The 26,462-nt window shown below is 43.9% G+C and overlaps 1 protein-coding gene across 1 annotated transcript in view; it reads right to left on the bottom strand.

The window, feature by feature from the left end:
* ARSJ (arylsulfatase family member J) overlaps window positions 1-17,665 on the bottom strand; it is a 41,936-nt gene extending 24,271 nt beyond the window's left edge. The window contains exon 1 of the mRNA XM_064149852.1: window positions 17,289-17,665. Coding sequence (XP_064005922.1) covers window positions 17,289-17,665 — 377 coding nt within the window. The remainder of the gene's footprint in view (window positions 1-17,288) is intronic.
* Window positions 17,666-26,462: the final 8,797 nt, after the last annotated feature.

The raw sequence follows: 26,462 nt of genomic DNA on the forward strand, positions 1-26,462 counted from the left end.
GAGGTTTTGGGGGCAAGACAAATTGACTGCAATTAAATCATAATCATTCAAGCCCAAACTGCTGAAAGATTTCTTTGAAAAGAAAACTGTGCAGGAAGATATTTTTGGTTTGCATCAGTGTACTCCAGACACCATTCCTGTGTGCCATTAGCATCTGATAAGCCTACAGCAGACGGCAGAGGGGAAATGTTTTAGTTCCATTCTTGCCTGGCCGGTATTGTACCAGCACCAACTGTTTCAGGCACTGCTGCAGTGTGGTAACATTTGCAAGTGTTTGCTTCAAAACTGTGCAGGATTTGATTCCAAGTACACAGGACTATTTTAACACAACTTATCAACTGCTACCAAACAGCAGATTCAGACCACACTCATTCCATTCGCTAAATTCAAAGTTTCCCACGTGCAAGCCAAGGGAGTTAGGCTAGACAAGGGTGAGGGCTTTGTACACTTGTTGTTTAGAGCCAACTACTACAGCCATGTAGATCTGCTGCCAGCAGATTGAAAGTTCAAGTGAGACAGCAAATTAATTTTCCATAGAATGGTAGTAAAGAAAATGAAAACTTGTATGTCTGCCCTGCTAATCTTCTTCTAGATACCAAACCTTTCCTTGCTATTCAGCATTCCATTATAAGCCTTTTGAACCTGGACACAAGACAGTCCTTTGGAAAACTATTTCCAGTTACACACACCATCACTTGGTATGAATCATTTTAAAACTAGACTTCTTCTGTCATCATCTTCAGTTGGATGACAACTCCTAATCCAGTAGATGCACTTCACAAAAAGCAGGCCAGGCAATCCATTCAGAAGGCAAACAGACTTCTCTTCTACAGGCTGTTCTGTCAGCACTGCAGGGAAACGACAGCAATTCTTTTTAGGAGTGATGTATTTTTGAGTACAGATGTTTTTCTTCCAGGAAGCCTTTCTTAAAGGCTGAGTACTTCTTTAGCACCTCTTATTTTGAATAGTGAAGGTTTAAACACTTCAGCACTCTTCTGAAAATTCTGAGGGGCACTGAACTACAGCACTGGGCACAGAATCTGGCCATTTCACAAGGATGTTTTGCGAATGTTAAAGGTAAAAGACAACAAAACCCACTGATACACAAACCCCAGGAATCCCTGGCTGAGCACAGACTTTGCCTTCCTCAGTAATGTCAGTTTAAATGAAGTAACTGGTAGCATTTCCTTTTTTGTGTGTGTGATATAATAATGATGCTTTCAATCTAGGATTGTTTTTCCTACCTTCCTCATCATAGTTGCAATTTCAGTGCTCTTGATGAGGAATTAAGAGCACAGCATCAGTAAATTTGCAGATCACAGTATTAGGGGTTGGAAGGAACCTCTGGAGATCTTTGAGTCCCACTTCCCTGCCAGAACAGGACCATAGAATCTAGCACAGGTTGCACAGGATGCACAGGAATGCATCCAGATGGTCTCCAGAGAAGGAGACTCCACAACCTCTCTGGGGAGCCTGTTCCAATGCTCTGTCACCCTAATGGTAAAGAAGTTCTTCTTCACATTGAGGTGGAACTTCCTGTGCTGTACTTTACATCCATTGCCCCTTGTCCTATCACAGGGCACAAGTGAGCAGAGGCTGTCCCTTCCTTCTTGACACAGAGCCCTCAGATATTTATAGACATTTATTAGATTCTCTCTCAGTCTTCAGATGACAGCAAGTTAGGTGGGAGTGTTGATCTGCCAGATGGTATAAAGGCTCTACAAAGACTTAGACTGGACCCATGGGCCAAGGCCAATGGCATGTGCTTCAACAAGGCCAAGTGATAGGTCATGCCCTTGGGTCACAACAACCCCATGCAACGCTCCAGACTCAAGCAACTTCATCCTGAGCAACAAGGCTTGGAGCAGTTCTGAGATTCAAACCATGACAGCCTGGTTTCCCAGCTTGTACCAGTCTCATTCTGCCAGCATTAGGACAACAACATGGCTGCAGAGAAGGTTCTGTTCACTCCTGGTGATAATTGTTTGCCTCATTTCTTGGGAGAAATACAGAAACAAAATAAGATGGAACAATCCACCCATTCCTATCTGCATTTAATACTTGCAAATGACACACAGTAATACCCTAGCATAGCAGAATGCATTGGCACTGGCATGGTTCATTTGACGTTGTAATGGCAAACCACAAGATAATTATGTTGTTTGGTGAACCAGAAACACAGAAAAGGGAGAGCAGAAACACCTTAAAAACAAACCAAACAACACCTAAGACTCCAAAAGCCAAAGGCTGAAAAAGCATTCATGAAAAGCCTGTGTGATTTCTGTAATTAATCCTGATCATATTCTGCAAATTCAGTTTTAAGTTCTCAGATGAAGAATTTGGAATAAGTATATTTAAACTACAGGCTTGAAATACATCTGTGAGGAATAAATAATTGGGTTAATTATGTTTCTAGTGATTATTTTCATATGGATTATGAATACATTTTAATGTAAAGCTTAAACATAGTGAATGCCATTAGCTGTGCACCAGCAGAACTGCTGCATTGCCTTTTGGAGAGGAGAGTTGAAGTTCAAAATGAGCTTGAAGCAGAGGACTACCCTGAGCTAAACAGAAGGCAATTCACTTCCCACAGCTGCAAAGTAAAGCTCTTGGGAGGAATAACCAACTGCATGGACTTCCCTCACCAAAACAATACCTGGGGATTACTGATAACCCAGCTTCAAGAAGAGTCAGCAACATCTTGATTCATAGATTCAGAGAATGGTTTGGGCTGCAAGGGACCCTCACAATCATCCAGTTGCAGCCCCTCTAACATGTCATGGGCAGAGACACTCTGCGCAAGACCAGGCCACACAAGGCTTCATCCAACTGGGCCCTGAAACACCCCTAGGGAGTGGGCATCCACAACCTCCCTAGGCAGCCCATTCTAGTGTCTCATTATGAACAGGAACAACTGATTTTCTTACAAGCAAATAAATCCCTACCACAAGAAACAATCTTTGGAGATCCAACCAACACTAGGTGCTATTCAACAACCCCACAGCTCAATATTTTAGTAGAGTAAAAGGGAAAATACAGTACTCAAACCCCAAACACTCAGGTTTGAAGCAAGTCTGCTTTTTCTGGGTTTTTTTAGGACTAGAAAAAGTTGTGGGGAAAAAAAAGTGTCATCCCATTGGGATGTGTAAAAGTGAATGGCTGAGTAAAACATACAACATCTTGTTTAAAGTTGGGTAATGAAACAGCTGACAAAAGTTTTTCAGATCTGTCAGAGGAAAAGGAAAATGCATTTGCTTCACATCCATTCAGACCAGAGAGGGGACATTCTCTGTGTTTGGCTGTGATCTTGCCGTGGTTTGGGGTGGCTCAAGTGCAATTTGACCAGCGCTGCACCAGAGTGTGGGTGTTCTGACAGGAACAAACCCATAAGGATAATCATCTTGGTTTAATTTTCAGATCACAGTTTAACTGGTAAAAATAGTACAAGGTCTGTTCCTGTGAGATTTCCTACCCATCAACAGTGGAAAGAGTCATACACTCTGAGACACAGATGCTTTGGCCAGATCTTCTGCAGAGGTGAAGTCATGCCAGCAAAGGAGTTCATGCACTGCCTTCCAATTACTCAACAGAAAAAATATTTTAGAAACCCTTGGATTCAGAAGAAAATATCAAGGCAGTGCTGGTCAAATTTCAGATGTAACATTGTGTCCTGTTCTGGGCATTGCTGTTCATGACAAGCCCAAATTAAAGGAGTCCAGAGGAGAACAGTAAGAGTCATGAGAAGCATACAAACCAAGATCTCTGTGGACTGATTTGACTCAGTATAGAAAAGGGAAGAGCAGAGGCATGATAGCAGACCAAAGACACAGAGGAGATTTATCACATTTTGTGGCAAAGTTGAGTTCTTCACTTGGGAATTATCAAGAGATTACAGGTTTAAACTGCAGCAAGAAAGAGGAAAGTTAGAGTTGTAAAGCTTCTATGACTGAAATAGACTGCCTGAGGCAGGACGGAAATCTTGGTTGAAGTGTTTTAGGAACAAGTTATTCCCACATATTTTAATAACCTTTTTGTTACAATTTCCTAAAGGTAACCAAGATCCTGTTTTCTACAGGTACCTGTATGGATACAAAATGGCAAGTGCCAGTGTGTTCTCTCCATTCCTAAAAGGCCAGAAGCATCCAGCTTCAGCTCAGGAGCCAGAAAGGAAACCATCTGCAGAGCAGTACCTGTGCCTAAGCCAGTCCACCCAGCTGAGATGCTCTTAAACACAGCCCACTGCTGTGCAGCAAAAGCAAGGGGACCTGCACAGAGGAACTGTGACAAACGAGGCAGAGCAGCTCAGTGTTAATTTGTTCCTTTAGCACTAAGACAGCAACTCCATCAGAGCCTGCAGCAGCTGGGTCCAGCCAAGCCAGCCATAGCTAAGAGGGGCTGAGCCCAGGACACTGCAGTTGGAGACAAAACATCTGCTTTCTTCAAACAACTTCTTCTCCAATCAGATTGCAAAGTGGAGTGTAACAGATTTCCCTGCACTGCTGAGACAAGCTGGCAGTAACAGAGAACTAAATTTCAGGACTTGTAGTAAGTCAGTGAAGCATGGTTTGGTTCACATAAAGAAGGGTGAACTTAAAAGGTGAAGAATCCTGCCTATAGATTGTGTCACATAACATCTCATTTCTAATTAGAAACCCCTGAACTGCCTTAGGTTTGTTTTCTTTTTCAAACATTCTTTGGAGTAGCACAACCTTCCTAAAGTCCCTTCTTCTCCTTGTCAGCACATCTCCTCTCTTCCACTTTTCAAGTGCTGTGCTGATAGAAAGCTATAGGCCAAAAAAGTCAAATATTGATTAAAAAATCCCTTTCATAGCAGGCTCTGAAACTGTGTTAAAAGACTTTCTGAGCAGTGCAAGGACTATTACTTATGATACCCTTTAAAGTGTATTTACTACTGTGATCAACCATAACTAAGCCAGGGATTATTCACCATTGCTCATGTGTGATAGGCACCTTCACCCTACAGGGAGAGCTTCCAAACACATGAACCTGGGCAAATGATCCCAAGGTCAGAGAGAAAAATCTTTGCCATGTGATTCACCACTTACATTTTTTCTCTCCTGCATCTGCTTCTGACCCTATAAGGAGAGGCTGAGGGAGCTGGGGATGTTTAACCTGGAGAAGAGGAGGCTCAGGGGTGACCTTATTGCTGTCTACAACTACCTGAAGGGAGGATGTAGCCAGGTGGGGCTCGGTCTCTTCTCCCAGACAACCAGCAACAGAACAAGGGTCATAGTCTCAAGTTGTGCCAGGGGAGGTGTAAGCTTGATTTTAGGAGGAAGTTGTTGCCAGAGAGAGTGATTTGCCATTGGAATGGGCTGCCCAGGGAGGTGGTGGAGGCAGCGTCCCTGGAGGTGTTCGATAAAAGCCCAGATGAGGCACTCAGTGATAGTTTGGACTCTTCCAACCTGGTTGATTCTATGATTCTATATTGATTATGAAGATCAATAATTTTCTAAGGAGCAGAAATGACCCCCAAAGCCCTCCAAAAATGCAACTATGGCATGAAATAATTTCAAACAGAAATGCATTAGTCTGATTTTTTTTTCCCTTTAAGGAACCTGCTTTAGCAGAAAAGTTGGACTAGGGTCCCGGCCAGCCTCTGCCATTCTATGATTCTGTGATATCAGACTGTGACTTGTTTACTAAGAAAAACAAAGCAAAAGAGCCCACAAACTTAATTTTGCCTTACCTGAGCTGACTAACCATGATTAACAGTAGCAAAATACATGTTTTTGTTGCTGAAGTGAGTGGGTGTGACTCAGTTACCTAGAGAAAGCATGCTGAATGAAGTGACAGGACAGTTTTTTCAGACTCAAAAGTACTTTGAGGACTTGCACAGAAAGGCTGCAACTATACAAACAAAACCATTCCATCAGCTTACTGGTAAAGATCATGCCTGGTTTGCAAATGTTGCGTAGGAGATAACAGCAGGAATCAATGCTATTAAACTCCAGTGCACTTCAAGGTCACATTTAGAAGCAGCAGGCAAAGTATCAAAAGGCTGCTGTAGGAAGTCACTTGGCTTCTAGTAGTAACACAGATAAGAGCCTTGAGAAGACATTAAGATGCTACTTGAGCTTTGTTTCCCTAGTGGGAAACAGCCAGTGGTTGGCATGGGAGAAATAAAATGAACTATAGAGAAAGCTCTGAGCTCATGGCAAGCAGAAGCACTTCTACTAAAAATGTCTATGAAAACAGTTGACTCCTGAAAATGAAAGCTAAAAAGTCTACTGCTTCTGGGTACCTTAGCCCTGGCAGGAGTCATTGCAGCCTCATCACCACCACATAAAGCGGTCTTCAAATTTCAAATTGATGCGAGGAACACAGAATCAGAAGCTGGTAAACAAGGGGAAACCCAACAGGTGAGCCATGGAATTGTCTCAGGTGGCAAAACCATAGAGAACACTGAAAGCAGGAGCTAACTGTAGCACTTTGAGAGATGCTACGTGCAGTTTCACCGTGGGAAGCACATTACTGCCAAAGGTTACAAAATGAAATCTGTGACAGAGTAAAGACTCAACAGGGCTGTAACAGTGCCAAAGAGTATTGCCTAAGCTCTTAATTGTTACATGACTGCATCACTTACAGCAAATATAGCCGCTATTACCAAATATTCCTTGGACTATCACAGAGGCTCATTCTTCTTAATCTTAAAAGAAGGCTTAAAGGTTTTGCAATGGAAAACGGGCCAAAATGGTATAGTTATCAAGTTAAGAACCAAAGGAATGTTATCTTCCTTCTACACTGCATACAGGATCGAATTCTCACCTTCCTGTTCACATCAGAATGAATTTCAGCAGGGTAAGTACAAAAGACAAAAGCTCGGCTTTAAAAGAAATCAGTAAATGTACCAGAACACCTTTCTCTGTGGGCTCCAGAAAACTGGACCATGAAACAGTTAAGGAAGAAGCTGCCATTATGCTGTGGTCATTAACAAATTCACCAAACTAATATCATTAGTTAAAAAAAAAAAAAAAAAGAACATAAAAGAACCCATTTAAAAGAGCTGATTGGAAATTGTGGATGTAAATTTCCTTACTCTGCACTTGGCAACCTGGTAAAGCCAGGGGATACACTAACAACAGTCCAGATTCCAATTTCTTGACTATTTTGTAATATTTTCTTATTTCCAGGAGGAAACAAGCATTAAGAGAGAGTTTGTAAAGTCACTGCGGCCCTGCTGTGTAATATAAGTTGGCAGAAGGCCTAATGAGCCAAGCTCTGGAGGTCCTCCCAAACCCAGCTTTCTGTGATTCGATGAACTATGAAACATGCCAGCTAAACCCACAGATATAAATGTGATGGCAAGTATTGCTTTGACAAAGTTCAATGCAGGGAGATATGATTTGAGAGGTAACAGTAAATCTGTTAGAGTACATTTAGTCTAAGGATACTACATTGCTTCCCCTTTCCCCAGGACTAATTTTCTCCTCTCCCTCCAGCTTCACATCTTCCTCAAACTGCTTCTTCAAATGTGTAATTTTCTCCTTCTTCAAAACAGAAGGGAACCTCATTTCTTATGAGAGCTTATTATCAGAGAGATTGCCTCCACAAAAGAATCTTGGTACCCACTTGTGTTCTCTCAGTGTTAAGAAAAATTACATAACATTATGTCATAACAGTTCAATATTCCTTATCAGAGTTAAAAAAACCCTCTCTGAGTTGTGGAAATAAAGAGAATGCCTGGATCTGGAAATGGGCACAAGAGTTGTATCTAGAAAACAGCTAATATTCTGATTAATGGGTGTACTGGAATGACAATGTCCTCCAAAAAGCTGAATTAATATTTCTTTCATTTTCTCAAAAGTAACATTAAAAGGAAAAATAAAAGCCAGAGCAACTTAGAACCCTGCGTTTCTGTGTAATTGGATTAAAATATCACTGAGAAATAAGGACACTGCTTTGCTTTCAGTGCTGGATATCAGGTATTTTTAATTATTAGAAGAGAGATGTTTGATTCTTCTGAATATTGGAATAGCCAGCAATGGGAAAATTCAGTTTTGCAGTATCCATCATGGAAAGTGGCTGTATGCTATCACTCTGTGCCACTCAACACTACAAATACTACTGAAGGGGAAGAGAACTTGAGAGCATTAATAAACTGTGCTTATGTCACTTCATAGAATCATAGAATCAACCAGAGTGGAAGAGATCTCATAAGATCATCCAGTCCCACATAGCACCCAGCCCTAGCCAATCAACTAGACCATGGACCATGCCTTGTCCAGCCTTTTCTTCAGCACCTTCAGGGACAGCGACTCCACCACCTCCCTGGGCAGCCCATTCCAATGCCAATCACTCTCTCTGGCAACAACTTCCTCCTAACATCCAGCCTCTACCTCCCCCAGCACAACTTGAGACTGTGACCCTTGTTCTGTTGCTGGTTGCCTGGGAGAAGAGACCAACCCCACCTGGCTACATCCTCCCTTCAGGTAGTTGTAGATAGCAATGAGGTCATCCATGAGCCTCCTCTTCTCCAGGCTGCACACCCCCAGCTCCCTCAGCCTCTCCTCACAGGGCTGTGCTTCAGGCCTCTCACCAGCTTTGTCGCCCTTCCCCGGACACGTTCCAGTATCTCAATATCTCTCTTGAATTGAGGAGTCCAGAAATGGACACAGTACTCAAGGTGTGGCCCTACTGGCCACACTGTTCCTGATCCAGGCCAGGATGCCCTTGGCTTTCCTGGCCACCTGGGCACACTGCTGGCTCATGTTCAGCTACTATCTACCAGTACCCCCAGGTCCCTTTCCTCCTGGCTGCTCTCCAGCCACTCTGTCCCCAACCTGTAGTGCTGCTTGGGGTTGTTATGGCCGAAGTGTAGAACTCTGCACTTGGCCTTGTTAAATCTCATCCCATTGGCTTCTGTCCACCCATGAAGCCTGGCAATGTCCCTCTGCAGGGCTCTCCTACCTGCCAGCAGATCCACACCTGCTCCTAGCTTGGTGTCATCTGCAAACTTACTGATGCTGGACTCGATCCCCTCATCCAGATCATCAATAAAGACATTGAACAAGACTGGGCCCAGCACTGATCCTTGGGGAACACCACTAGTGACTTAGTGCCATGAGCAGGCTAGAGCAGGAGGAAGGAGGTTAGACCTGATTCTACACATCTGCTGGGGTTAAGATGCATGAGACTCTCTTTTATACTGTTTTTAATGTAATTTAAAGTTTCCAAATATTGGAATAAACATTTCTATGCTTAGGCTTACAAATCTTAATACCCAGTCACATTTCTATGACTTGATATATGGCTTTCAAAGGAGGCACTGGACTGGGTTTTTCCTCTAGTGCCACTTTAGCAGCCTTCCCCTTTCCCTTCACATCCCTGTCCTGCTGTTCATCTGCAGATCTTAGTCACTCACATACAAACACTAGGGACTGTAACAGTGAGAAAGTTGTTGTGGCACAAATGTCTTTATTCATCAGGTGTTTGAGGAAAAAGAGGTGTAGGTTTTGTTCCTAGCCATTGGCTTTCTGCCCCTAGGTTGAAAACAAAGGCTCTCTGCATGCTGATGATATTAATAATGTCTATTTTAATGCTTATTATCTAATACAGTCTCTCCATTTATGCTTTTTGGAAGGTCATTTTGTAGTTGAAACATTAAAAAGTATTTCATGATCCCAGCTTTGTTTTCTAGCTCTAGCAATGCCCCATCCCCCCCCAGCCTAGAGCTTGATAATATGGTGATAAGAGCCTGAATTAACAAGCAGGTGAGAGCTGACACAGTTAATTAACGTTATTACAACTGCAGTTGAACTAGACTCATGAAACATGTTTAACTTCTTATTACGAGCCAGCAGGCACAATAAAGTTCCCTATTTAAAATTTTTCAATTCCAGCACAGACCACAAAAAGTCAAAAGCAATTTTAGCCCAACCTCAATGGATAAACCATCTTTTATATCAGTATTTTAAATTTGCTACCCATTAGTGTTACCCTGATTCCCGTCTGACCTCTCCAGATTGTACTTCAGCCTACCAATTCACACTGACAGAGAAGCTGAGGCCACCAGCCAGATCTACTGGCTTTTAAGTAAGAAAACTAATAAATTGGGCAGCTATTATAAAAAGACTGATGTAAGGGAAGCAAACACATCCCACACAGGATCGCTCACACAGGCACAAACTTCTTTAACCTCGTACTATTTATATTCATCTAATGAATTAAGGCTGCTGAAATTGCCTCATTTATTCTTAAGAAAACTTTCTAAAACTAAGCAAATCCACCTCAGGATAGAAAATCTGATTATGAATCAGTACAAAAGAAGGCAAAAATTATGGGAAAACAGGGTATCTCAAAGATTTACAGCTGGGCTTTCATGGGGAAGTGCTAGCTCCTCACTGTGCTAGTTTGAGCCTAGCTAGAATGTTCTGGTGAGAAGAACTAGATTACAGGCTGTGAAAAGAAAACAATGGTGATGTCTACTTCACTCATAGGCTTGCTGAGATGTATAGAACAAGAACACAAACATAGATAAGGGAGTCAATGTCCGGGCTTTGGGCTGCACTTCTCTCTCTCTCTAACCTAACCTGCTGTCTGTGTGACTAATCCATCTGCTTCCTAACCCCCCTGGCCGACCCTCAAAACCACCTTAAACATAAGGCAAGATCTGGGGTAAGGTATTGGAGTAGGAAGAAGGTGGCTCCTTGTCCTATCCCTGTAGGCTTTGCAAACAGTCCTGCTGCAGCCTTCTTGTAGCCCCTTCAGGTACTGGAAGGCTGCTCTAAGGTCTCCCTGGAGCCTTCTCTTCTCCAAGCTAAACAACCCCAGCTCCTCAACCTGTCCTCCTAAGAGAGGTGATCATTTTCATGGCTCTACTCTGGCCCCACTCTGTCAGGTCCATGTCCTTCCTATGCTAAGGATTCAGAGCTGGACACAGTACTCCAGGTGAGGTCTTACCAGAGCAAAGTGGCAAAACCACCTCTCTCCATCTGCTGCATAAGAACACAGAGCAGTTTGGTACCTGGATTTAATTTTCTGCAGAAGAAAATAAGAAAAGGAAGCCTTTGCATTTAATTATTTACTCCTCTGTGTATGCTGCACAGATCTATCTGGACAATGTCATCCTAAGTGAAAGACATAACTAGAACATGGAAAAAAGATACCTCAACATCTTTGGCAGCAATCCCACAAATTGTCGTGAAAGAAGTCAGCAGAAATAAATAATGACATACCACAAGAGTTACGAAGGCCTAGGGGGGAAAACCTTGAAAATTCAGAGAAAATGAGGATATGGAAATGAGGAATTTCTAGGAGGAAAATGAAATGCAGCTTACACACAGACTTTCTCTGAGAATGAACACTGAAGTAATTTCTAGCATTTAAAATCCTCTACGAACACTCCTTCAGAACGCCTTCTGTAGTTGATGTGCTCCTCAAATGAGCCACAGATGAATACGAGCCAGAAGAGAAGCCTTCCAGTTCAACCCTTTTCCCCAAGACAGATTTGAGTACATTATGTCATTCTTGACATATTTGTCTTGTCTGTTCTTAATGACTGTGAATGAAGAAACTCAGCAATTTCCCAAAACCAGCCCTTTCAGTGTTTCACAATCTTTAGCACTGAAAGTTGTCCCTGTTATCTAACCTGAAGTGTTTCCGCCACTCAAGCAAGCCCTTCAGCTCCTCTACCATCCACCACAACACTGAAAGCATGATGCCCTTTATCTCTGCATAGTTCTTAAAATACTCAGCATGGCCCTTTCTCATTTTTCTCTTCTTTAGACTAAACAACTCCATCTCGTCTGATCTTTTCTCTGCCGTTATCTTCCTGAGATATCTGATCACCCTTACCTGGACACTGTCCAACTCTGCACACTGCTGTTGGAGAGCAATGCCCAAGTTTGGGCACAAGTGCTCCAGCTGTAGAGCAGAAGGGCAGCCTCACATATCTCCAAGGCCTACACAAACTGGTATGATGTTTGCCTTTCCTGTAACAGAGTGACATTGTTGACTTTATACCCAGAGCATGATTCACTATAATTCCAGCTATTCTGCTGCAGAAATGCTGTCTAAGCAGTTGAGAACCATCCTCTGCTGGGAAAGTTATTCCTGCTCAGCACAGTATCTTCTATTTATCACTGCTGACTTTAATTCTGCCTTTTTTTTTTCCTTCATATTACTTCTCTAATTTGTCAAGATTATTTCAGTGTCACTACACTCCTTTGATTCTGGCAGCCCCTTGATTCTGGCAGTCCCTCCTGTCTTGGTGACATGTTTAATCAGAACATTTTATTTAACCATCTGGGTTTTTAATGGAAACACAGATCAGAATTAAACTCAGGACTGATGCCTGCCAAGCCTCTTTACTTCAGGACAGAAAAAGTATCAGACCATCTCTTGATACTTAAGGCTGATATACTGCAGTCCTTCATATTTTGTTAACTCCAGGATGGGGAATACATATAATGGAGTGTTGCATACATTTCCCAGTATCCCCATCAAGTCTCTGAGATAACATCCCAGTCACACACCACTGCACTGGATCCTTCTCAGAAACTGCAGTTTGAACCATTACACACCCAAGAGGCAGGGAAAGAGAAGCTTTTCCATGAAGCCTGCACAAGGTATGTGTGCTTTCCATTCCTCTTTGTCAAAATAACTCTGAGTTTGCTGAGACATTGCTATTTTTCTGGTGAACAATGTACTGCTACTCCAGAGAGTACGTACAAAGGAGATATATATATATAAGTGTGCAATATTCCTATAATTAGACCTTTTATTCCTATGAAAACAACACTTAGATTATGCTTACTGCTTGTACAATCTATTTCTGTCTGATCTGGATGAGCTAATTCTCAATATTTCATTTTATCCCAGGGAACAAAAGGATTTATTTCCCCAGCCCTTCAGTATTTCTCAAAATCTTCTTTCTCCACATTCTGTCCATCATGGAAAGCTCATTCTTAGGATTAGCATAGGGCTTCCACGACTCATACATGCTCACTGCAGAAGAGAATTCAGATCCCTTGGTGATCTGTAACTCTAGATTGAGATCCCTTCTCTTGCATAGATCAGGAACCTTCCTGTGGCCCAATGGGATTCCAGTGCATGCAATAGTCCTAAAGTTACAAGTTTGATGGTCAGCAGAAAACTGGAAGCCTAGATGAGGAAGCAGTTGTTTGCTGCCTATATAATGCTGAGCAAATGCATGGCATATTACAAATAGATTCCTTCTTTTCTTATCAGTCTTTTTTTTCCTCAAATTTCTTTGGTATATTAAGTATTGTTCCAGCAAAAACAACCACACTGCATAGCACCCCTAGAGAACGGCATCAGCTACCCCAACAGATGTTCATCTAACCTTAAAGCCTTTTTGCCTGACAAGCTCAAAGGAATACTCCTCTTCCTGGTCATCATCTCTCAACATTTCTTAAGAAACTCTGGGAAAGCATCCACACACTGCCTATGCCTCACTAAGTCTTCATTTAAAAAGGAGATGACTCTTCATGATAGTGTAACTTAACAAATTATCTATACGAGCAATTCCACGTGGGACCATATCAAATCAACCCCACACTCTCTACCCCACCTCAATCCACTCTCACACAAGCAGTGCAGAAAACTTCACACACAAATACCTGCAGATTTTCCTAGTACATTGCATGACTTGTTATTGCTCCATAAATCAGGATCTTCCAAACCATCCTACCAAACAGGCCCACAAGATTATTCGTGCAATGAGCAATCACCAAGGCCGTGAAGCAGATACAAGCTCCCTCAGGAAGTGCTTGGCCACCCTAGTGCTGGGATCAGGCTCAGCATCCCTTCTTAGGTGGGGAACTTGAAGGCTGAGCCACCACCTTTTATGTTCTCTGTAAATTATGATAACGTAAACAACAGAAATGCATTGATGTGTTAAAAAATACTCTGTTAACTTTGCTGTGTTATGTACTACATTCATGTCTCTGTATCTTAAGCATGGCTGATGTGCACACAGCCCCAAATTTCTTCTCACTTAACTCAGTGTTTGTGTAAAATAAGTTTTGTCTCAGCTAAAAGTCAGGTATCCTGGGCTATTCTGCTTAAATGATTTAGTGTACTGAAGCACACCTATTCATTTCAAGAAGAAAACAATAAAAATACTGTATCACACAATACAATTGGTCTGGAGGTGGGGGGGCTACAGTCCCTACCATTTAGCAGCAGGTCAATAACCTGTTGAGTACATGCAGGCCACTGCCTTGCTCAAACCGGCACAAACCAACACGGGATGAGTCTTCACAAAGGCTCTGATGATTAAGTTTTGAACCCAGCTGTAGCAGAAGTGGGGCGGTCTCAGGGGCAGCACAAGCCAAAGCAAAGTCCCTCGCCCAGGTCACTTCTGTGACCACACTAATGCAGCTGTGGAGCAGGGCCTGAACTGCTTCCCAAGAGCCTCCTCCTCACCTCCCTGCCTTGGCCCCAGCACAGCCAGCCGGGAGAGTACATCGCATGTGGCACTCAGCCCACTGGCTCATGCTTGTCTTCTCCCTTCCCAAGGTTCAACTCAACTGCAACCCCTTCCCCACGCCCATAAATAAAGCCCAAAATAAAAAGCTGTGGAAGCCAGCCTTGCCATTAGCCTAAAAGCAAGAGCTATTGATGGAGTGAATGGGGGAAGAGGTCATACTGGTGGAAAGCAAGACACAAAAACCAGGCCAAAGCCTTAAGCACAAGACATGAGAAAGCAAACAGCAGTCATAAAGACAGGTCACCAGCTGGATGCTGTGGTATAGCATGAAGAGGAAAAATGAGCTAGTTCTACCTCTACACTTTAACATGGTGCCTCCAGCCCCCTGCCCCATGCTCACTTACCAGCACAGACAGCTACCAAAAGAAGGGTCTCTTTACTAGCACAAGCCTTAGAGGGACTGTCTGGAGACCTATGAAGAATTTGGAACATTTGAAGTCTAACTTCAACTTGGCAAGGTGAGTCAGTGCTCCCTAATGAGCCTGGTTTACACAAGTCCCTCTGTTTTTCACAGATCAATCAGGTAAATGTTTGGAACACATTTAGTGTGGTATGTCCAGGAGATCCTTCACTGGATGAGCAGGCTTTTAGCCTTGAACTAACACACATTTTGGATTCAAGAAACAGCAGCATTTCTCCTGGATTAGAAGTTTCTGAGGGCTGGCATTTTAATTAAGGTGCTAAGAAAGCACTAGAAGTGGTTACCACCAGCATTTCTCTCAAGCCAGAATCCTCAGGATCTGCCTTGTTAATACTCAGCCCAAGCCTATTAACCCCTCACCATCGCCTCCCTCATTTCTCAGTCATGCGAGGCAGTTCTTTCTCTCTGCTGCTCCTTTTCAGCGAAGTAGAACAACGTGAAAAAACCCAAATGTTCTAAGGGTTTTAGACCAGCAGACTAGGAAAATAAAAAATGAAGCATAAGCAAATTTCCTTTTTCCTATAAAAGGTTCCAAACCCAAAGTAGGCAGATTTGAAGAGCCATTTCCGCCTGGGGAGGGGATGAAAGGCACAAGGCTCAGAAGATGCCCACTGTTAACATGCATTTACACACAAACTGCTCCATACTTAATGAAGAATTAAAACGGTTGAACTGAGTTACTGTTATTCCTCACTTCTATCCTTTTCTGGGTTAGACAAGCTCAGTAGTCTCCAAGAGCCAAAGCAGCACTCTGGTTACCCTGGAACCCAGTTGTCCCATTCCTGCAGCTGCAGCGTGAGTCATTATTGTGCTGCATGACGTTCCCTTTGTAAAGCACTGCTTCCCAAACCACCATCCTCAGAAAGCTGGCTGACTGCACGTTGCTGGCCCAGCTCCTTGCTTCCAATTGCTGCGTGCTTTACAGACAACCAGGAGCTATTCAATTCTAGCCTGATATGCCTTTTCCTTGTAAGCTTCAATTGCTGCAGGGCAACTGTGTTCTTGTGAAGGACTAAGTAGGTGCCTCAAAATAACTGCTCTTCTACGACAGTCCACACAGCAGAAAAATAAAAACAAACCCCACCACACTAAAAGCCTGTGTGGAGAGGTCTTGCTCCAGATAATATGTCAGCTCTCCAGGCATGTCTCCCTAGTTCACTAAGTCTGGGAAGTAGACTGAGCCCAGGAATTATCTCCAGCTTGACCATATGGAGATGCAAGACATCAGACCAGTTGCTTGTTTTATTTAAACATGTGTTTCTTTTACCAGCAGTATTAACATTGCCTTGTTCCTGTTTATACTTAAGGAAAGGAGAAAATAAACTAAGTAACTTTTTCCCTCTCATTTTGTTTTGCTCTTTTAAGAGTGCCCTGTTCCTGTCAAAGTGAGTAAAGCTAAACAGAAACAAGGCGGGTTTGTTCCAAAGTCAATGTATCCACGCTTGGAATTACTTGGGAACCATTCCTACAGCTCAAATACATATCCCCTCCTTAATCCTTATTAACCTTCACATGTAAGAAGGTCCTTACATTGGGCAAAATTGGTTATTAGAATCACAGACTCGTTTTGTTTGGAAAAGCCCTTTAAGATCATTGATTCCAATCATTAGCTAACTCTACCAAGCCTGGTGCTAAATCATGTCCCTCAGTACCCCACGCCACTGCATCTTTCAAACTGAGCAGGCTATAACAAAGCACAATTTACCAGAGACGGCAAGGGACGCAAAGCCACCCCACTGCCTTTACCATTTCGGTGAGGCAAATACTTGAGGGGCTTACAGAAAAGTTTCTAATTGCCTGCAGAGCAGCAACTGCATCGTGACAACAGCTATATGGCAGGTCAGAGGATCCTGAGAGAGTCTGGACTCCCTGCACTCACCCACATGTGACACACTGGGCAGTCATCTCATAAGCTCAGTGTAACTCCCAGAGGGAACCCGCATCAAGTCCAGGCTCAGTGTGACCCGTGATGCAACGTGCAAACTGCCATGAGCATAGGCAACGCTTCCAGATCCCCTGCACCATCCCCTCCTGGAAGTCAGTCTGCAATGGCACGGAAAACCAAAGCTGATCACTCCCCAGTAAGAGCACCAGGACTTGACGAGTAGCACGTATGTTAGTCATGCAGCAAACGTACAGCTCCTCCGGCATGCTACAAGGGCAGCCCGCGGTGCTGAATCCTGCCTGGCTCGCCCAGCGGCAGGTTTTGTTTCACTATTTCAAACATACTCATTCATTTTGCGCTTGGTTTTAAAGTGAACCAGACTGGCATCTCTGTGCCCACAGGATAAACCTGAAGTAGACCTGGACAAGTTTGTCCCCCTGCTCTTTTTGACAGGGACAGAGGTTAAGCTAGTGAGGTGAATGATGAAGGAGTAGTAAACTTACTTTCCAGTGATAAATTGGCTTCTGGATGGTGTGCACATAGGCTGAACATAGTAGTTCTCCAGTTTAACCCCTTCAGCAGCTAGCTTGTCCAGAGTGGGTGTCCTGATCTCCGATCCGTGGTACCCTACGTCTCGGAATCCCTGATCGTCAGCCAGGATGAAGATGATGTGAGGCTGCGAGCTCAGGCCGCCGGCCCCCGGCTCCTCTCCCAGCCCGGTGCTCGTCGCCTCCGTCTGCGCGGGGCCGAGCCCGAGACTGTCCCAGGCCAGGTAGCCGTAGGTGAGGAGGCTGAGCAGCGAGAGCCCGGCCAGCACCCCCGCCGCCACCATATTCCCCCGGCAGAGGCGGTGAGGCCAGCGGCGCCCACCGCGGGCCATCCACCTTGGCTGCGGCGAGAGCGAGACCCAAGAGAAAAAGAGAAAGAAAAAGAAAACAAAAAGTCCCGAAACAAACCGAAACAGCCTCTGAGGCGGGGGCAGGGGCCGTCAGGGGTCCCGCCGCGGGGGGGAGCGAGGAGGAGCCCGGCTCATAGCAGCCACCCCCAGCTCCGGCAACCTCAGCCGCTGCTGCGGGAGAGGTGGCGGACGCCGGCCCGCACGGGACTGCTGCTGCAGCCGGTGCCGGTACTGGCCGGGTGGGCAGGGCCCCGGCGGGGCTCACAGCATCCTCGGCCCGCCTCCGGCCCCGCTCCGGGGCGCCGCTGCCTGCCCGTCCCGGGGCCGCTGCCCATGGCGGGACGGGCCGGAGCGGACCGGGACCGAACGGGCCGCCTCCCGCTCCGTGCACACCGGCCCGCCCGGCGCCCTCCGCCCGCCCCCTCCAGGGCTGCCGGGCCGGGCCGCTCCCTCTCCTTCCCGCCCCTCCTCTCCTCTCCTCTCCCTCCCCGCCGGCCCCCCGGCAGCTCCCGGAGCCGCAGGGCAGGGGGATCCCGGCCCCGTGATACAGCCGCGGCCGTGAAGCCCCCCCCGGAAACCCATCTCCTGCCAGGCCAGCGCCCTAGGCAACTTTTCTTTCCTCTCCTGGCCTCCTCCCGGTCTCCTCTCTCCACACTTCCTCTCCTTGCTCCCCCGGGCAGCAGCCCCCCGCTACCTCCCGCGTTTCGGAGGCGAAGCCCTCCGCCCCTGGTCGGTGCCTGCTGTTATCTCCCCCCTCCCGTTGCAAAGGGCAGCCCTTCCCTCCAAGAAGTCCCACGGCTCTTTCCCATAGCTAGAGGTGGTCGTTTTACCCCCCGCCCTCCCGAAAGATCGTTTCTAGCATTGCCACAAACATCTGGAAGGTATGAATGCACCGGATTTGTTTTCAGCCACAAACCAGTTCCATCAGCCCGAACCCTCCAGCTCTGGTAAGGCTGTGGCGAAGGCGAGGAATGCTCCTTTTCAAAGCACCATCACTGGCAAAAGTTTGGGTTGCAGTCTGACTGCGCTACAGTTGCAAAACACAACTTTGCCCTGGTTCTGACAGACACTAAAGCAAGCAGAAACCTACATTAATGCCTACTAGGCTCAACTGGAGTCAATGTGCAGGTCTGACCTGTCTAACATGAGTCATCATGGCAGGAACAACTTTTACTCAAAGGAGGTTTTATAAAACATTAACTCTTCCACACCTAACCTGAGGAAATCCTGCAGATTTTGTGCAGAGAGCAAGGGAGGCTTCTTTTCTCCTAGAGCTAAACTCTCCTCTTGCGCAGTGTTAGCTTGTGAAGTCAGATCGGCTGCAGGAACTGCTCTAGTAAAAAGCTCTGGATGAGGAATCATAGAATGCACTGGGTTGTACGAGACTTCTAAAGGTCATGTAGGTCAACCTCCCTGCACTGAACAGGGACATCCCCAACTAGATCGAGTGGCTCAGAGCCCTGACCTTGAATATCTTCAGGGATCCAGATCTGCAAGGATCCAGATCTGCAGGGATCCAGATCCATTGCTCCACAAGCAGATCAATGACAGAAGGATCCACGTCCTCCAGCTCCCATTGCCTGTGCTCTACATCAGCATTATCACATCAGAACCAGTTTAGTGGTGCTCAGAGTTCTAATTTTCCTCCCAGATATACCTTCCAACGGAGACTTGGAAGAAGTTTCCATGCACTAAATTAATAGTTCTGATCCTAGAAGCTGCTTCCTTACTGAGAGCCTTAGTGTGTGTATTACCTGTCACACGTTGGCTTGCATGCTTCAGTTACCTTCAGTAACACTGTCTAATGCAGGTGTCTGGGGTTTGCCTGCCCAAATGTCTTTGTCACTTTCTAATTGCACTGAGTGTCCTTGTTCTCGACACCCTTCCCCCCCCCCAAAAAAAAAACCAACCAAAACAAAAGCCCAAAAAACCAACAATACCCCCTGAAACACCACCACAAAACTAAAAACCCATCTTGATGGAACTTTAATTTGGGTCAGATCTAAGTGAGTTTGTGCAAAGAAATACAGAAATAGCCTCACTATAAAATTTCAGCTGAAAAAGAGCTGTTCAGAAATAATGAAGCATTGTGCTGCAATTTGCAATGCTGCAGCAGGGAGAAGATAGAAGTAAAACCAGATTTAGTGATTTTAATGTGCTACCTAAGGGCTTGTCCAGGCTGGAAGGTGACATTGATAGTATTACAACCGCACTGTAAAGCTTGCAAAGTTTAACTCCTGGGGTAGAACATGTTCTGAAATTAGGGGAACTTTACAGCTTGTTACCTCAAAAGAAAACCACTAAAACCCTCAAAACCTTAAACTGAAGGAGCCTTTAACATTTTCTTATACCAAAATGACATTCCCTTTAAAAGAATTCCTTATTCACATTTTTCAGTCCTGCTTTTCCTCCACGTTTACAAGACCAAAAGAATGTTTATATAAACCCAAACCCATACATGGTAAAACACAAATTGGATCAGCAGTGCTATTTTGCCTTTAACTCATCTACTGTAAAATGCCAAACAAAATATGATGTCCTTTGACCACATGCTGTAACAGCACCCAGGACCCAGACAAGTGTTAGAGTATCATACTTAATATCAGATCAAAAGGGGGTCATTCCCAATAAACAATGAACCCAGTAAGCAGAACTATGAAATCACCTGGAAAACAGTTTGGAATTGAATTTGGTCAAATAGTAAAGAATATATATGTATACACACCATTAAGCAGATGCAATAGCTAGCTGTCCTAGAGAGGGCAACAGGAGAACATCACCTTTGATATGCCCCATGGCAGTGCCCCTTTAGTCCCCCTGTAGGTCACCACTTAGCTGCAGATGGCAACACTGGAGGGCAATCTCTATCAAACATCTCTAAACTTGAGATTCTTTCTTTAGGAGCCCAGTGAAACTCCCCCCCTTTTTTTCCACTCACTTTTGTAAAAGCAAAAGGAAGCTAATGTCAGTCAAATGCTCTGCTGTCCTTTAAGCAAAAAGGCTTGGAAGATAATGTGCTATTAATATTCCACTTAAAAAAATATTTGTAGACACTCAGGAGTTGCCAGCATGGTTTCTCCAACCCATTCAGGCTAAGAGTTGCCAATGTGGTTTCTCCTACCCATTCAGGTTGCTCAGGGAAAGAAGCAGGAGAGTTGTGAAAGTTGGAGGAAGTGGTTTTCCCTTAGGGAAAAGAAATCCAGAACCTTCAGAGGTATTTAAATTTGAGTGCAGTGAATACATTGACTCAAATATACAGTAGTTACAATGACATTTATTATACCACTAGGAAATGAGATGTGTTAAGTACTTGTTAGTCTCTGCATACATTGAGACTATATAATTAACTCAAATGTGTGCAGAGGATGACTTCTGCTAGAAAAGCATCTGCAGTTGCCTTTAGTCAAGCTAGGGGTTCTTAAACTGGTTCATTTCTTCTCATTCCAGATCAGTCTGACATCTCACTTTTCCATTTCTGAGACTTCTCTATTCGACACAAATAGCAGTCCAAGAAGAACACCTTTCTGAAGTTAAGTGAAAATTTAAAGGAGATTGTTACTTCAAAGCCAATCACAGCAGAGAGCAAAGAGCCAGTACCAGCATGGACAGCAACAGACTGGTCTGGTTGAAGGTTCTTCTGTCCCATGCCTGGGTTCTGAGAATGGCCCTGGGAGTTGTGACTGTGAGGGATGTCTCTGACTTAGACACTTCTGTTCCCTCCATGCCACCAGCTTGCTGCTGGACCAGGTCAGGTTCAGGGAACAAAGAATGTAAGTGGGTTTGAGGAGGAAGAAAAACTGTTTTGAAATGAGATGGATTTGGAGGATGCAGATATAAATGCCCCAAAGTATGACATATATTATATTTTAATTTTTGGCCCAAACTAGCCTCTCCTGCCAGCAAGGAGACACTCCTGCAGTGTAGGACCCTGGCACAGAGATCCTGTGAGAGCAGCACAGCAAGGCTGGGAGGATGCAGGATCTCATTCCTTAGGTCATTATACATACCAAGAAGGAATCTCACTCTGAATTCAAGAGAAGCAGGAATGACAATGGCACATGAGGTCTTGGGAAGACAGTTTTTAGGCATAAATAAATGATAATGTTCTAACTGCTCTTCTAACACTTGATTCAGTCTCAGAAAGGCAGTTCTCACTAGCTGTAGACTACATGCTTTCCCTTACCTTCAAGTCAAAGCTATCAATAAGAAGGAAGACTGCAGCTGAGGACCTGCATTCCAGTGCTCCCTCTTTCTGCCTAAGCCCAGAAAACTTTATCTGCTTAAGGAACAGCTTTTTGAACTGTTATTTTTAGCTTACCAGCTACTACTACAGTAAGAGCAAAGCAGACTCCGGCCTACACACACACTTGATAGTCTTCATCTTTCCAAGAGCAGGAAACAACTTGGCATTTCCTTTCACCCTGGATGGTTTTTGCACACCCCTGTCCTCAGCGTACTTCCTGGTGAGGACTTCTCTGCACTCTGCTTCCCAGGTGGATGCTGTGCTTTTGCCAGGCGCTCATCATTGGAAACAGTGGGTTAGAAACATGACTGAAAACCTGGTGAGTCATGGGACTTACATCATTCCCTTTGCCTTCACTGGTGGACTTGGTCATTAACTTACAGATGTGCTACTTGTGAATATTCAGATTCCACCCGCGGCTCACTCCCTGTTTGATGATGACATAACCAGAGCTTTGCTCTTAACTCATTCTATATTTAACACAGATTTTCCTCAATTCCCTGCCGTAGTCTATAGGCAAAGGTCCAGATTCTGATCTCAGCTGCCTGCAGTGATGTAAATGTGCTGTCACTCAACTGGTGCCAGTAAGCTCATCCTGGAAATTCAGGATTTGACCTTAGCTACACCTCTCATGTCAGTAATGACCGAAGCAGTGCAGCTTTAGCAGAACTGGTGGTCACCTTCCCAGAGGACCCTCCAGTTTCCCACCACTAGTTCTCAGTTAAGGCTGCCCTTAAACTCAGTTACAAAGTCTCCTTTGAATTTTACTTTTTAATTCCTCAGTCTGGATGTCAGTGAGTAAGGACACGGACATTATTCTGGCTTTACTTTGTTTCTGAAGAGCTAAATACTCTGAATAGGTTACAGCACACATTTAGAGGCTGCCACAGCCAGCAGCAAGGCTTCAAAGCCTCTTTGCCAGAGAGTGGCTATCATCTCCAACATGGTCTCCTTGCCAGAAAGCTGTCACTTACTCCTAGATCTTTACACACACAGTCACTTGTCTTGTTCAAAACTTAGCGCAGTTAGAAAGGGCAGAGCATTAGAACTGGGGCAAGGCACGACCTTACAAAGCAACATAAATCTAGACTGTTTAAGCAGGATAGGTCTTTTCAGAGTGACTAAAGTTTTACAGTGGAAGAGAAATCTCTCTCTTTGGAAAGAAAAAAATTCTTTTCTAGTTTATGAGGGATAATAGCACAGCCAGCTGCAGGGATTTTGCCAATTGCCTGGCAGCCACAAAACAGGACTTTTTGGTTGTTTTGGTTTTTTTTTGTCCTTTCTCCTAGACAACAGTAAAGTTGATCATACAGATCGGCCAAAGGGTGAAACGGTGGCAAAAAGTGATCCTAGTATTTACTGTCAAGGTTAGAGGCACACAGCTGCAACAAAGCTGCCCCATTCTAATGAGAGCTTCAAAGGGAAGGGATGCTTTTAACCTGGAATGGTGGGTGGTTTTCAGAGGGAGGAATTCTAATGAAGTGCTTGTAAAGCTGAGGATGCCTCAGATAGTTGTTAAATGCTAGAAATGGCTTTTGGATGACTCACTACTACATCAACTAGGAGCTTCGGGTCACATATGTAGATCTTTACACATTGTCATGTCAGAGATTAATTTGGTAATAATTTTTCATTATACCTTATAATGATTGGCAATTAAAACAAATTACATGCAGTTCCAGAAGGTCTCATAGTGCAACCAGCTGTGCCTGACCAAAAGGGAGGTTATACCAAGCACATACAATTATGTTTGCATACATTCATAAGTGCTTCCTATAGACTTTTCTGTACACAGCTGGAGGGCAACGGGAAAGATATTGCACAGTTATGTCTATCACAGTCTTCATTTCTCCTTTTCACAGTCTAATATTACAGTTCTGTCAGTTCTTAATTCTTTTGAAGTCCCTTTGTCCTTAGCTCTTTAGGAAATAGAGTCAATATTAGTTTCATCCTTTCAGATATATTTAAAAATGGTGACAAATATTCTGCCACAACCCACACCTACTTTGATATTTATAGATTTATCTTGCCCCAAAAATGTTTTAGCAATTGCTGACCTCTTAGGAATCCACAAAATTTTCAGGCTATGCAACTGTTGGAACTCCTGTTACAGAAGACAGTGGCTTGAGAGCTTCTGGAAATTTCCCCTTCTCTGTGAGGAATAGCCATGGAATGTGATGAGCCCAAATTCACTGCAATTTCTGCTGTTCTAAGTGCACACTGGTGCCATGTGCTTTCATCTCTTGCTGTTTTATACTAGGCAAAGCAATACTCACTAAGCCAACTGAATCATTTTATTTGCACAGTGCCAATATCACCCTGTGTTGTGTTTTATAGAGCAGTCCTCTCCTTCTTCAGCTTCATCTTGACAGTCTGTGATATACCCACTGAACAGCATTGCTGTGCTGAATGCTAATGTTCAAGTAAAGCTTCTAAACAAATTTATAGATAGAAAATTCCTCCACATCTGGTCCAGATGGCCCATTAGACAAGTAGAGATAAAGATGGAGATGTGTAAGTTTTATTCCTATTATGCCTTTGCCTCTCTCATTCTTCCTACATCACCATCCTCAAGAACATTTCTAATAAAGATTTGATTGAACATAACAGTGCTGTACCCAACCAAAGCCCCAGTGCAGGACAAATTGCCCAGTGTGGCTGTTTTATTTGGAGAGCATTGAAAAACTTGTGCCTGAACTGAAACACTATGGTGTTAGAAACTTATTTCAGTGTCAGTGAGGAAGCGTGGGTATGTAAAAAGGCAGCGGTCATTATAAGAGATGTCTGAGCCATATCTAGTGCCTAACAAGGTCTGGCAATAGGTGCAGAGATGTCCTAGGAGGTCCTGAAGGTCTTGTGTAATAGCACAGGGAACTCAATAGACTGTTATTAAAGTCTACCAATTCATTAATTTCGTATGTGTGTGCATATATATATATATATATGGTTTCTCTGCCCATGGAAAATGACATTATAAAGAACCAGCTGGAACTATCAGAGTTGTGCTGAGCCTCATTTCATGCCATGTAGGTTCTATAAAACACAGGAATTGGGTTGATTTGCATTAATTCTAGGCTAATACTGGAAGATGCAGTGTCAGAAAATACTGAAGAGCTGGCCAAAGCAGAAGCAGTTGCCTGTGTTTACATTCAGTGTGCCAAGAAAGTATACTGCCAACCAGTAACACCTGCATGGAATCTGAAGTGTACCATTTCCAAAAGCTTACAGCAATAATAACTCTTCTTTTCTTTAGACTTGCATTCTCACAGCTATCACTCTTCACACCAGTCTGAAATCCCCTGTCTTCCTATACCATAACACTGATCAAACACTTCCTCTTGCTTATGGGCTTTTTTCGGTCTGGCAAGTCTGAAATACCAGATGGGTTCTTTGCTTCTTCCAATGTGAATCTCTGAAAAGTTCTGTTTGAGATAATCTCTTCTGTTAAATTGGTACACCTGCTTCTATAGCTCTGATAGAATGAGCATATAACAGACAAGAGTTTTCTTAACAATGGGATAGATGAACTTTTATCTACAAGGAAGATTAAGCAACAAATTCTCAGTGTGCTAAAAAAGTGTGACACAACAGTCACTGGGCTCCTGTTCCCAGGATGTATTACTCATATGAACAATACTGGACTCAGTGCTTCCTTTCATCCACTTCTCAATTCTTCTAATACACTTGGTGCAAGTGGAGGAAAAAACCCTCACAATCTTTTGCACTTAGCAGCAGTGTCTCAGGTTAGGATTTACATGGATTAGGAGGACAGTACTACTCTAACTCACTAAAGTCTTGCAGCCCTGGAGAATGTTACCTTTTGAACACACAGGAGCAATCATGGGCTGCAACAACGTGTGTAACAAAACCATCTCTTCTGCAGTTTGAGCCTCAGTTCAGTGCACAAAGGTAGAAAGTTAAAAGCAAGATGTTTCTCAGTGAGATTTTTTTGTTTTCCTCTGAGCTGATAGCAAATGGTGCAATGGAGCTGGGCAAAATGCTCACGTTTCTTGCCCTGTCTTATCCCTTCTCTTCAAGGGCAGGTGGAACAATCACCTTGCCACACTGAGGTGTCTCTCAGTGGGCTGGCAGGGGACTACATTAGGCTGCTGAATGAAATGAAGACAGATGTATTGTCCAGGACAATGCTGTTCTTTTCTAAGACCTTTGCTTATTTCAACACCAAACCACTATTACTCATCAAACTATTAGTAACTATAAATGTGGTGAGGAAAGTCAATAAAGAAGACACAAAGAGATCAGAGGTTTTACAGGAAATCTTTCTTCCTCTTTTTGCTTTTTCAGTTAAAAAATAAAAAAGGAAAGAAAAACCCAACAGCAAAAGCCCCCAAACACCAAGTCTTTCCCATCCCCCAAAAAATCCAGCAACCTCAACCCAAACCCACCCCAGCACCTCACTACTCCAGCTTTGACTATACCACTTAGTTCAGCTAGTTTCTAGGTCAGAATCATTAACTGACAGAATATAATTCCTGTAGCAAAGTGTTAGGCAATAGATCATAAAAGTCATCTAAG

This window comes from Pogoniulus pusillus, chromosome 10 (assembly GCF_015220805.1).
Source record: "Pogoniulus pusillus isolate bPogPus1 chromosome 10, bPogPus1.pri, whole genome shotgun sequence".
Taxonomy (NCBI): Eukaryota; Metazoa; Chordata; class Aves; order Piciformes; family Lybiidae; genus Pogoniulus; species Pogoniulus pusillus.